The sequence below is a fragment of the Myodes glareolus genome, chromosome 3, assembly GCF_982192425.1.
Source record: "Myodes glareolus chromosome 3, mMyoGla1.1, whole genome shotgun sequence".
Classification (NCBI taxonomy): Eukaryota; Metazoa; Chordata; class Mammalia; order Rodentia; family Cricetidae; genus Myodes; species Myodes glareolus.
The window spans coordinates 85326130-85339571 of NC_142028.1; the positions used below are offsets into that span (position 1 = coordinate 85326130).

The following is a 13442-nucleotide window of genomic DNA, read 5'->3' on the forward strand; positions in this document are numbered from 1 at the left end:
AGATCGGGCCCTCTTAAGCCAGCACTGACTTATCTCAGAGTTTCTTACTCCTCCTTGCTGCTAAAGGGGCAAAGAAAGACTGGGTTATTGCAAAGAGAGAAGATGAGTGGATTGGAGAAGAATGCCCAAAAGCTAGATCCCTCTACGAGGGCACTGGGAGCACTGGGGAAGTCTTGGTCAGTCTGCCACTCCCCAGGCTTTGTCTTCCTATCTGCGAAGTGGGTGTGGCAACTCTTCCACGTGTTCCTGGCAGGTAGGGAACACAGGATGTGACAGTGCCAGGTCACTACAAGGCCACCAGGGGGCACGAGAAGCTTCTGTGGATGTGGCAGAGATTCATTCCCTGGGCTTTTTTTTTTTTTTTGAATGGATGCCTGCTAGGTTGCTCTACATTCAAGGCCTCTCTTGTCTCTAGTCTCTTTAAGATGCTTCTAATATCTCCCTATCAGTCCCTGGCCAGTCACAATTCCAAATGACTGTCCCTCCTCTCTGTCACTTTCCGGTACCAGACCAGGAGATGGTCTAACAGCTGCTTACAGTGCAAAGGTGACAAAATGGAAGTCCACTGCCTAAGTTCATCCTAGGAATCAGACTGGAGGTAACCAGAGACTTGGTACCTGGGCAGTTTTCTCAGGGTGCCTAGTCCCAGTTCCTGGGGCGTTTACAAACTGTGAAGTACAGCTGGACAGAGCTGAGGGACGGTGATGGTGGGAGAGAGAGCAGAGCCCTTTCTGGGAAGGGACCCCATGGCCATGCTAGGAGAGGTGCATGGGTGAACACAATGGGGCATGAGGGACATGCACAGCCCGTACAGGAAAGTCCCCAAATACAGGGATTCAGGCAGCTTATTGAGAGCCCTTGCAATTGCACAGGTCACTCACAAGAACCCCAGCTGTCGCACTCTGGGGGCCCGGAGTCTCTGCCGTAGCAGTGATGGAGGCAGATCTGACTTTCCCCCTCGGGCATATCAAAACTAGAAGTCTTCTCCTAGACTGTCGTTTTTCGGACAACGATGGCTTTCCAGGTTGGGGACCAGGCCAGGTGAGGTAGATGTCAATCAGTCAGCCCACACCTGCAGGGGCACTCGTTCACCTGGCCCCCAGGCCTGGGCTGAATGTGGGCTATGAAGGGGATGTCGAGGCAAGAGCTAGAGCCGGCTCTGGTTCTGGGAGGTGCTACAATTGCCCCTGATATACAGAGGAGGAAGGAGAGACACAATCAGCTGGTGAGCAAGGCCGTGCACCACACAGCTGGGGACACAGATCAGGGACCATCATGGGCTTTGCTGCTGGAGCCCTGTTTTCACCTATGCTGCATTTGGCAAGGCTCTTGCTAGTGGGACCTACAGCCCCTGGGTTCTGGTCCCAGCTGCTCTGTCATTATTTGTGACTTTGGGCAGGTTGCTTGTTGGTGCCTGTGTCCTCATTTGTGAAGTGGGAATATGGGACCTGTCTCCTTAAATGAACTGAATGGCTAGGATGCTGGCCATTTAGTAGGTTCAGATACTCCGGTTGAGCCTAGACGATCAGGTGTCCTTGAAAAAGTGTCTTTAGGTGTCCAAACTGTCAAGCTGTAGGTTTTGGACACGGCCATGGCTCCACCCCTGCTTCCCAGAGCTGGGAGGTGCAAAGCCTGTCTGGGCTCAGCTCCACAGTAGGCAAATGAGATGATGTCAAAGCCAGGGCTGGCCCAGCCCCTGTGACCTCCCCCAGCCCTCCCCTGCCTCTGTCCCATGCTCAGATTCACAAACTCCAAACCGCTGGGCCCAGAGAGAAGGAGAGTGGCAGGAAGAAACGTAGATGGCTGGGCTCTTGGGCCCATTGACGCGCCTCACCTCCTGCCCTGCAGAACTGCTGGGCCCAAGGCTGGGAGCTGGACCTGTGGTGACCATTCCTTGATTTGGGTTTTATGCCTCAGTCAAGCAGTGTCTCATCTGTCCTGGAGCCTGCTGGACATTCGCTTAAGATTGTGGGCAGCCCTCTGCCGGCGAGCTGGTCAGCTATCAGGACTGGTTAGCCATCATGACTGAGGAGAAGACCTTCCGAATCGGCTTCATCATTCTGGGCCTTTTCCTGCTGTCCCTCGGCACGTTCCTTATGAGTCATGATCGACCCCAGGTCTATGGTACCTTCTACGCTATGGGGAGTGTCATGGTGATTGGGGGCGTCATCTGGAGCATGTGCCAATGCTATCCTAAGGTAGGGGGCTGGGGCAGGGGGCATGTGCCAATGCTATCCTAAGGTAGGGGACTGGGGCAGGGGTATGTGCCAATGCTATTCTAAGGTAGGGGGTTGGGGCAAGGGCAGAAAGACATGTGGCCCTTGTTGTCTCAGGGTACCAACCCGTTGACTCCAACTGCTATGGTCTTCTCATTTGGACTCCCCATATTCTCTCTATTCTGGGGGCGTATACTTTTGTTTATCCATCCGTCTCTTGTTGCGGCTGATCAGAATGCCCCCATGTCTGGGTCTTGAGCCGGCCAGAACAGAAACACAATGGGATCTATGCACTGTCTCTGTGTTTGACCAGAAGCTGGCCTGCATTTACTCTCTCCCAAGCTTGAACCCACAGCTCACCCGACCCTATCCCAAGTGTTTTGTGTTTTCTGCAGGACTCTGAAACACAGATCTCAGGTTGGCATTTATGCCCTGGGTGTGGGTATTCCATCCCGGGTGCCCCACCCAGGGTGCCTCATTCTGTGCCCCCAGCTGCTGAGGGCTCTGTCAGGCTGGGTCTTTCCGAGTCACGGTGTTTTCATCTGTAAAATGACTCCCCAGTCTGGGCTCTGCCTAGCCCTGTGGTAGCCCAGGGGTGATGTGTGGAAGATGGGAAGGGTATGTTTGCAGCTGGCATGCTGTGTTTAGGCAAACAGCTGCTGCTGCTGCTGTTGCTCTTCTTGATTCCCACACAGCTCTGAGGGGTCGACAGTCAGGTGTTGTAAACCTTCAATGCCCAGAGAGGTAGGGTGACTCTTCCAATGTCACACAGCTTGTTAGCTACAGACACGGAGATATGAGAACAACAGGAGTCTAGCTTGTGTTCTGTCTCTGAGTTCCCAGGAGACTGAGCCATTTTGTTCTCTAAATCTCAGTTCCCTTAACTATACAACGTGGGTCAGGACACAGAGTGGGAGGGGGGGGCAGATATCTGAGTCTTGACTCTAACAGCCCCGCCAGCTTCTTCTTCCCCTCCCCACTTTGGTGACAAGTACCAGAAGGACTTCTAAGAATTGGGTCCAGGTCCCAGCCTCTCCCAGCCCTCCCCCTCTCTGTGGCCTGCCCAGGTCTGTCACTTATATCTGGAGCTTGGGCAGTTCGAACTGGTTTGGGGCCATTTTACAAAGCAGTTTACAGTCAACTCTCCTCTCTACGCTCAATGTCCTGAGCAGAGGTCACTGGGAAAAGAGGGCCTTGAGGCCAGAGCCACCGCGTCACCACCCAGGGAAGGTGGGGATGTTGGGAAGAAAGCATCCTTCCTAGGGGCGGCTGGAGGGGGGAATGGGGCTGAGCATTAATGAGTAACTGTGAAAGGCTCACGTGCTCCTGTGTGGGGAGGTGGTATGGCTGGTGGAAACCCACACCTCCTAGTGTCCCTCAAACCCCAATTCAAGTTCCTGTGCCCTGTGTCAAGTCTATGACCTTGGCAGAGCCTCCCCCACCCCACTCTGTGCCTTGAATGGCCAAGTGGAAGGGAGCAAAAGGTTCCACAGGGACAGGAGAGGTCCTGGTACCATGCCTGGGTGATGTGGGTGCAGAGGCCTTGTTCTGGAGAGAATGTTGCCGGTACTGGGAGGCTGCAGGGGAAGCAGGGAGGACGGGGCTGTTAGAGCTGTCACGGCAGAACAGGAAGGAGAAAGGGCTCCTACTCTTCATCATGGCTGTCCTGTTAGGTGTTGCATACAAACCTGGTTAGATTTGGTGCTTACCTAAGCCTCAGGCATGGGTCAAGAGGGAGACTCAAGCCAGGGCAAGTCTAGTGTGGGGGCTACTGACGATGCTGGGCCTGGAAGTCGAGATGGAACAGGGGAGCGGGGATGAAGGGGTGGGGTGGCAGGGAAAATGGAGCCTTGGCTCTGCTGGAGCTCAGAACCAGGACCTAGTGGTTGAAGGACCTGTCCCCTTTGAAGGCTTTCCTCTTTATTCTTCCTCCCTCTGGGGACTGGTCGGTGTTCAGCCTGAACTCAAATCTGATGCGACTCTCCTGCTAAAAGTTCCCCTGGAATGCCCATGGCTGTGGATAAAAGGTTGAAACTCTTCGTCTGATGTTCTGAGGGCTTCCAGGTCTGATCCTGCCCCTGATCACCAATACTGTATATCTTTCCTCTTTCTTTGGAAAGAGAATCTGTGTTCTAGGATGCTGCTTCCTGTCTGTGTCCTCCTTGCTTCTCACATCAGTGGGGGTAGTCATGATGGCGGTGGTTGTGACGGCAATGATGATGGTGAGAGTGATGGTGATGACGGTAATGGTTATGATAGTGATTATGGCGGCAACGGTGGTGATCGTGATGGCAACGGTGGTGATGATTTTGGTGGCGATGATGACGGCTGTGATGACGTCTAGCAATGGTGGTGACGTAATGATGGTGATGGGAATGGTAGCGACGATGGTGATGATAGTGATGATGATGATGATGATGATACCTGGGTCATGAGAGAGGAAAAAGATAAATCTTAAAAAGTATGGAACCAGCTGGCCAAAGGCATCTTTAGTGCAAATATAAGATGCCTAGACACCTGAGGAGGTGCCTCCTCGGGAATGTAAGGATCCTCTACCTAGCACCCACCCCCTTCTTTCCAGCATCATGAAACTTTGCTGGTGCAGGCAGAGCCTCCCTCACTGTACCAGTGCTGTTTATGACTCTGGAGCAGCTCAGAAGGGGGGGCCATCAGATGTTGCATGAAAGATGTTCAGACTTGTGTGTGATGTGTGTGTCCAGATGGCTTGGTCTTCGTTGGGCTAGACTGTGACTTACTGAGAAGCCGTGTGTCCAGATACCATACTGAGAGAGCCCCTTGTATTAAACACATAAGCGTAGGATACAGTGCTTTAACCTCCAGTCAGCATGCAGTTCTGAGGCATTAGTTCATTCTCAATGTGGTCAGCTCATCTCCAGAACTCGTTCCAAACTGGGAAATGAAAGATTTACACCCACTATGCAATGGCTCCCCATTACCACTCTCATTAGTCCTGGGGAGCCACCAGCCTCCTTTTGACTTTCACAACTTGGTGTACCCTGAAAGCTGAGTCTTTCAGTGTTTGCCTCTGCCCCACCCCAGTCTGGCGTGTCTCACTCAGCACCGTGTCTTCAATGTTCATCTTTGATGTAATGTGCATCAGAACTTCCTTCTAAAGGCTGGCAGGCATGCTGTGTGCATGCCCCCTGTATTCTGCTGTCTACCACCCATCAGTGGACCCTGGGTCACCTCTTGGGTGTGGGACACAGTGCTTCTCTGCGCATGGAGGAGCCGGTGTCTCTTGGAGGCTTCTCTCATTGACTAGAAGATTTCAAAGAGGCTCTGGAAGGAAGGATGGATCCCAGGATCCACAGCAAGGGCCTGGTAGTGAGAAGATGTCCTCCTGTCTCCAGGGCCCCAATGGCAGGGCTCTTTCTGCTTTACCTGACTCATTCCTTCACGGCCTTCCTTCCCAGATCCAATGGCCACCCCTGGAACTAGGCTGCTCGATATCAAACGTTCAGGGATGAGCTTTGTGGGCACACCCACAGCCTCTGTGTCCAGTAAAGCACAAGTCAGTGCCTGGTTTGCCATCCACTCACCAGGTGCAGACAGAGCACCCTCTGTGGATACCTCTGGAAAATGGTGGGCCAAGACTCCAGGGTGGGGCATCTCACTCACTGCTGCCCCCAGTGTCCAGGTGGTGTCTGCACAGGGCAGGTTCTCTGGAGACTGTTCAGTAAAGGGAGAACATGGTTCAGACAGGAACCTAGATATCTGTCTACCCGCTGGGGTTGAGCCACGAACAGAAACTCGCTCATCAAACAGAGGCCCTACTGCGTCCTTCTCTCCTACAATAGCCAGAGAAGCCTGCAGAGGCTCCGGGCCCAGCGGGCAGAGCGTGTGGCGACCATCAGCTCTATTCCTGGTCAGTTACAGAGATCATTTTCCCCTCTCCTTGCAGATCACCTTCGTGCCGGCAGACTCTGACTTTCTGTCCCCAAAGTCCCTGAGCCTGATGGAGAACAGGCTTTTGGAGGTGAAGAGGTAAGCCCAGGGGGAATGGGGACCTCAGTCCAGCCTCCGGTCAAAAGAGGGGAGGAGGGGAGCTAGGGAAGAGGTAAGGAGGGAGGGGATCAGGAGAGCTGGATTGGATGTTGGTGTCTCTGTCTTATCCCAGTCAGCTTCCTCTTTGCCTCCCATTTTCTGAGAACACATTCTTAGAAATCACGGTTAGTTTCAAACTTTCAGGTTGGGCGTGCTAACATCATCATTCCTGTCTTATAGATGTGGACTCCGAGGCTCGGAGAAACACAAACCTCAGATCTCAAGGGAAGTCAGTGCTAGGATAGGTCTGAATCTGGGCCTGAGTTGGCTGTGGAGGTGTCAAGCCCTGCTTCTGGCTTGGGATGGAGCCAAGAACCCTTTGGCTTTGGCTAATTCCCCTGAGCTGCGACTCCCAAGCTCTAAAGGCTGGGCTGCAGGCCCTAGAGCTCTGAGCGTCACAGCCCTCTGCTTTGCTTGGGATAGTTTGTAATGCTGACGTTTTCCCATTCCAGAACCACAGGGTGAAGTGCCCCAGTGAGAAGCACTGGACACACCCTGTTGGGTGGGGCCCCCCCCCAAACTCTGGTGGGGGGGGGGGCTAAAGCTACCTTAGGCACCCTGGGGTTTCTTCCTTTGTCTGGTCACCTCCTGTGACCTTGGACAAAGACCTAGTCTCTGAAACCCACAGGGCAGAGAACAGGGCAGAGAACAGAGTGCTACTGCCCTGACCCACCAAGCTGGGTCTGTGTCACTCTGTGTACAAGCCAATTTCAGTTGCTGTGCCTCAGTTTCCTCACGGCACCTCCTGGAGTGACAGGGAGTGCAGAGGCAATCACTTCCCAGCCTTGCAGGCAAGGAGCCCACAGGCAGCTGTTACTCTGCTGCTGGGCGGCAGAGCGCTGATTGGTGCTTTGGGTTGCGCTTCAGCAAGCAGAGCCTGCTGCTGGGCCTTCGCCATCTTACCATTACAGGCTGTGGATACCTTTTGAGACTTTGTGATGTTGACTGGGGATCAGGCCTCAGCCTCACTATCTGTGGCCTGGCTACAGTGACACCTTGAAGTTTTTCTTTTGAAATCAGCGGGGCCACGCTCCTATAGCAAACAGGGAACTCACGTCTACCCTCTTCTCTCCCTCTGTTGGACCCAGCCCTGAGCCTCCCTATGTTAGGCTGTGGGAAGAAGCCGCCTATGACCAGAGCCTTCCAGACTTCACGCACATCCAAATGAAGGTCCTGGGCTACAGTGAGGACCCTAGGCCCCTGCTGGCCCCTGAGCTGAAGACGGGAGTCGGCAATGGTGGGGAAGGCGAGCCTCGCACTGCCCAGGCCTGGATGGAGGCAGCAGTGGTTGTCCACAGGGGCTTGGATGAGAATGAGGGAGAGAGATCTCGTGCCCAGAGCAGGTGAGAGGGCGGCATGGGAATGGGAATGCTGCCCAGTTCTAGTGGCAGGGACACTTAAGAGTCAGGAGCAGGAAGTGGAGGGCCAGAGTGGCAGAGGTAAATGAGGTTGGCCTGGGGCTCTAATGGACCCAGGTGCTGATCTTAATTCCCTGGCTATATAATCGTGTTGGTTTCGGACTCTCCTGAGCAGTTTCTTTCAGGGGAACAGTCATTTCCGTGACACAGGGACAATGTTTAAGTACCCAGCACACAGTTCTCCCTTTTCCAAACGCTTCTCATGAGCAGCAGGAGGCCAGGAGCCAGAGGGCTTGGGTTTAAATCCTGCCTGGCCCATTGACCTGCTCAGCATCTCAGGCAAGGTTTAGTCCCCAGCACAGCCCAGGTCCTTGTTTTTGAGTCAGGTCTCTGATTGCTCCACTCATCCACAAGCTCCATCACTACAGAACACCAACTCGTTCTCAGGCCTTGACTGGTGTCCAGTCTCCTGAGTTCCCAGACCGCTGTGGTGGGGGGAGGCGGGGCAGAAAAGGACACAGAGGTACCTACAGTGTGACATGGACTGTGGGGACAGAGAAAGGTCCCAAATGCCTGAAGTTGTGGATGAGCCACTTAGCTGGTGGTTTTGTGTGTGCGTGCTTGTGTGTGTGTGTGTATGTGTGTGTGTGTGTGTGTGTGTGTGTGTTAGGGTTTTTTCTTTTCTTTTTAAATAACAGCCCTGTTGCTTGGGTACCTACTCTGTGCCAGGCACTGTATGGAGAGCTGTGAACATTTTCCCTGCACCACATGGGAGAGAATCCACATTCTTGATTTCCAAGGGGAAAAAAAGGAGGCCCAGAGATATATGAACTTACTGCCACTAGTGGCTGAGGTCTGGACCCACACAGTGTGACTCAAGGCCTTCCCTTCACACACTCTCTTTGCCTCTGCAGCCCTCCAACGTGTTCCCAAGGCTCTGCACCCTTGGCCTCATTCCAAGATGACCTGGACATGGATTCCAGCGAAGGCGGCAGCCCTCACCCATCCCCATCCAACAGAGAGGAGCCACGCCCACGGGTGTTCTGGGCCAGCAGGGGTCCACTGGATCACTTCAGGGACTTTGCTCTCATTGATGACACCCCCACATCAGAGGACGCAGTCCTGGAGGGGCAGGTGCGGGAGGCAGCTCTACCCGGCAAGCAGTGGCAGTCGCTGAGGACGAAGGAGAAGGAGAGTGTCTATGCAAGTGCAGGGGAACCTGAGCAGGAGGAGGAAGACCTCTACTATGGGTTACCAGACAGCCCTGGGGACCCCCTCCCTGACAAAGAGCTGGACTTGGAGCCCGATGCCCAGGGCTGAGATGATTGGTTTTCTGGGTCTAGCCTGATGGCACGGCTCTCTTCATGTGACCCCACCTAGCCTCAGTTTTCCACCTCCCAAATGAGATTGTATGGGGGGTCAAGTGAGGCGATGAGCTGAGGACTCTTGGGAACTGAAAAGAACACACATGGGGGCTGCAGTCGCCACACACACACACACACACACACACACACACACACACACACACACACAGTGAGCAGATGTTTCCAGGTGTAGCTTGTTGTGCTGACCTGGAGGAAGAGCGGGCTTTTCTGAGGTCCTGGGTTACAGCCAGACCCTCGGAATCTCTTTCCATCCCCTAATGCTGGCCTTTGATTGGGCCCTTCTGTGGTGCTACCCACGACCCCTGCTCCTTCATGGAGGCCTATCAGGGCCCCATGTCTACTGAGGTTTGGTCCTTTGATGTGATGGGTGGTTTAACTCTCCCCACTCGGAGCTGATGAGGTCTCCTGGCTCAGTTTCTTTAGCAGGCTTCTTCTCTGGGTTCTGTGACGCTCTGTGACTGACCTCTGCTGACCTAACCTGACCTCTAGACAGCTCTCTGGTCTCGCCTGTTCCTGCAGCTGCCACTAGCTCATGCCCATGCTGTCTTCTTTCACTGTGCTGGGGAAACTCACTCATTCCTATCTCCTGGCCTAAGTGACCTTCTGCCAGCTTTCCTGACATTCCAACCCCAAGATGAGAATGTTCTCTCCGGGGTCTGGGCATCAGTTTCTGTGGCCTGTTGCTTGCCACAGCCCTGGGACAACTTCTTGGCCTCATTTACCACAGTTCCCAGGGGATGCTGAGCGTGTGCAGATCTCAGCAGATCTGGGAACCTTTGCAGATAAAGTCACCCTCCCCAGTTTTGATAAGTATGGCTTCATAGTCTCTGGAACTCACTTTTCTAAAGGCTTCTGTACAGTCACAAAAACCTGGCACAAAGTTGCCTGAAGAAACCAGCAGTAGCTTGCAGAACACACGTGCACTGACTTACAGGGGGCAAAATCCAGCTGCTGGATTAATTCCACTTGATACCTTTGGCATTTCCTAAACATCTGGCACTCAGCTTGGAAAGAGACATTGGTCCCAAAGGGTTCACAATCTTGTGAGCTTGCTGTCTCGTAAGTTGGGGCCAGAGCATAGAGCAGAAGCTGGGGTAGGAGTGGAGTCACCCCAGCCTGCAGATCTGGCAAAGCCCTTTGCTCTTAGCCCAGCACAGAGGAAACGACAGGGAGGTGGGTGCTGCTACCTCCTCCAGCTAGCTCCACACACTTAGAGCTGTCGTGAGGCATCTAGGAACAGGGGTCAGATGAAGGTCGGGGGTCCCAGACAAGGGAAAGAGATTTTGCTGGTACTGAGTGAGAACACACTGCGCCCCTCCTGCCTTCGGGGCATTGCTACCTCTTCAGTGAAAATGCCTCCGCCAGCCACCTCCTCTCTGTTGATGCGTCACAGACAAGGTGTCCCTGCTCATGTCCCAGCATGGGAGAGGTGAAACGGAACAGGCTGCTGCATACTGCTGGCCCAGGCAGGAATGTCTGTGACCCACATCAGAGCCGAGCCAGCACCAAGAGCTGAAATAAAAACGTTTTCAACATTAAAAGGTCACCTTTATTTGCCTGTAAATTCTTTTCTGTGAAACTGCCCATTCCCTCCGGGCAGAATAAAATGAGGCTTCATGCATGGCTGGCACCGAGGGGCCTCTCTGAGAAGGGAGCAGGACACAGCAGTGTGGCCATGTGGGACAGCTGAGTCGGGGAGTGGCCCCTATGCCCAGAATCATACTGCAGAGACTTCAAGAGCCTCTAGCTGCCAGCCATGGGACAACCGAAAGTCAGCTGTGTCCTTCCTACAGATGGGGGATCTGCAGGGAGCTTCCCCACATGTGTGGCACACCACAGGTGTGTAGTGAGAAGTTTCTGGGCTATCTGGGATGAGCCCACTTACACGAACATTTCTGCTGAGTACAGCCATTCACTCAAAGCCAGCTCGCGGCACGGGTGGGGAGCGACCTGTGGCACCAATCTGGCAAGAAAGGATACGTGAGGGGATTGGGGCCTCTGTCAGGTGGCAGTCAGGGGGCAAGTTTTGCTCCAGATCAGGCCGTATCAAGAACAGGCTGATTCCTATGATCCTGCTGCCCTGGAAGGGGAGGAGCCTGGACAAAGCCACACTGCGGTGAGAAAGCAGCAGTGGTCCTCCAGAGGTGGTTGGAGGGGATAGAAGGGCATAAAGTGTCTGCTCGTCTTGTGGGTTAATTCCACTTGCTGCTGTTGGTGTTTCCTGAGCATCTGCTGCCAGGCTGCTTTTGCTACCCCTTGTCTCAGCCCTCCATTCTCCATGTCAGCCTCTGGACTGGTAGGTGGGATGACTGGTAGGTGGGGTGACAGGTAGGGGCGACTGGTGGGGGTGACTGGTAGGTAGGGGTGACTGGTAGGTAGGGTGACTGGGAGGTGGGGTGACTGGGAGGTGGGGGTGACTGGGAGATGGGGTGACTGGTAGGTGGGGGTGACTGGAAGGTAGGGGTGACAGTAGGCATTGGTGGAGGGAAGGCACTGTGGAGTCTGATCATGAGGAAGGATGTGAACTTGGGCAGCAGGGGTAGTGGCCCACTTCCTCCATTCCGGCCTTCCCTAGCTCTCTGGCTGTTCACTGCAGCTGCCACATTGGACCTACCCTTCTGTTGCCTACTGATTCAATGTTGGGTGATACTGGTACCTCTGGATGTCCCTCTAGATGTCTGATGGGATCAGAGGGGATCAAGGTATTTACAATGGCCTGGAGTAGCCAGAAGGTGGTAGAGGAGCCCAGTGGACATCATACCCCCAATTTAAGCCTTTAGCCCCAGGTTCTGCTTTGTGTACCAGGGCAGAAAATCCTGGCATTTGTTTTCCCCGTCTGACTCTGGGAGTTTCCACTCTAGGGAGAAAGTCTCTGTGGAGGCGTGGCAAGGGCAGGCAGTTGTTCTGGGGGCCTTAAGCACTGGCCTGCTAATGGTTTGTTGTGACCTGTGCACCCTGCTGTCCTTCCTACGCATCTGCCCTCCTCTCCACATGAAAGTCAAAGGAGACAAGATTGCATCCCCCATTCCCGTTCTTTGGCACAGTCACACCCTTTATCCCATTTTGTCCTCAGCAAAGCCTGGGAGGGGGGCAATCTGTTGACCACATGTGGTAAATGTCCTCAGTCCAGCTACAGACATGCGGTCACATTCATCCTCTACCAGCTCCTTGCTATACAGACTTGAAAAGGTCACTGTCTGCTCCAATCCTCTGAGTCTACATTCCTGTAGTGAAGATAATCCGAATGGTTGGAGTCATGGATAAGATGGACAGATGGGTACAGTGCCCCCTGGCACATCGCAGGTATTCAGATAGTGTCAGGCTTCCTTCCCTCTCTGCTCCTGTTTCCTGGTTAGTGAAGTGGGGATCAACTGTGTCTCGGTCTTCAACAAGACACGTTCTTCAACAAGGCAACCAAGTGATGCTCACGACAGGAGCGTGTGCAGAAACTCCCACAGGGGTGAAGCTTCCGTCTGTGCGCCAGAGGTGCTCTAGCAGCGAGTGTCATGGAGCCAAGCATGGCATCTCCTGAATGAGATGGGGTGCTAGGGAGGTTATTGCAGCCTCCCGGGAGTCACTAAGAGAAGGAAGGAGGGCGGAAGTCCTGGGCCTCACAGGTAACATGGTGCATGGTGGCCCAGCTCTACAGCGTTGCTCAGAGGCAATACATGTACCCCAGGTCTCCTACCAGTGCTGAGATGTTGGTGTTGCAGGGCCCACGCTGGGACCCCGGTGCAGGTCCTCTTGTCAGCATAGTTGTAGGACTTGATAATACACCTGTCCTGCTGGGCCATCTGCTTTCATCTCACTTCCGTAGCCTGCAAGGCTGCACTGTCCCCATGCGACAGGAAACTGAGGCTCAGGGAGGCTGACTCTTTAGTCCGTTTTTTCCTGAGGAAAGCCAAGTGGAGGCGAGGAAAGCTAGTTGTGAGATCATCAACTCCTGGCTGGAGGCGTCCGTTGCCCTGGGCTATCCAGGCCCTAGTACATACAGAAGACAGACAGACCAGCCAGTGAGGCCGTATGGAGTACCCACCTGTGCCTACTTACTGCTGTGATGAGGGAGACTCACTCTTGCTTTCACACCTCCCATGATCACCCCCCCACCTCCCACCCCCTCCCCCCGGCACACCGCTGTATTCCGCTGAAGGTCAGAGTCCTCAGCCTGGCTTCACAGCCCTACATGTTTTGGCCTCTACTGCCCTGTGCAGTTGAATCACCCGCTATGTCACGCGTGTCCAATACTACAGACCTACCTTCGTGCTGTCCTGGACTTGGCTATGCCTGCTCCTGTGTGTCCATCTCTTCCAGCCCTCAATGCTTGACTCAAATTCTCTATCTGCTCCCTGGACCGTGAACCAGCCTGCCCTCCACCAGAGCAGAATCCAGCCCCCTTGCATGCTGTCCTTGAGACCCAT

At 54.0% G+C, this 13442-nt stretch overlaps 1 protein-coding gene across 3 annotated transcripts; it reads left to right on the forward strand.

The window, feature by feature from the left end:
* Positions 1 to 1677: 1677 nt before the first annotated feature.
* On the forward strand, positions 1678 to 10570 carry Bsnd (barttin CLCNK type accessory subunit beta). 3 transcript variants are annotated; one of them, XM_085686355.2, is made up of 4 exons: positions 1678 to 2117; positions 6139 to 6221; positions 7370 to 7624; positions 8554 to 10570. In XM_085686355.2, the coding sequence occupies exons 1-4, from the start codon at positions 2022 to 2024 to the stop codon at positions 8957 to 8959; spliced, it is 840 nt and encodes a 279-aa protein (XP_085542481.2). In that variant the 5' UTR covers positions 1678 to 2021; the 3' UTR covers positions 8960 to 10570. The 3 variants fall into 3 exon arrangements, with proteins under 3 accessions (XP_085542481.2, XP_048309414.2, XP_085542482.2); XM_048453457.3 differs by having other exon boundaries at positions 1696 to 2198; XM_085686356.2 differs by lacking the exon at positions 1678 to 2117 and adding an exon at positions 3538 to 3782.
* The last annotated feature ends 2872 nt before the right edge of the window (positions 10571 to 13442 follow it).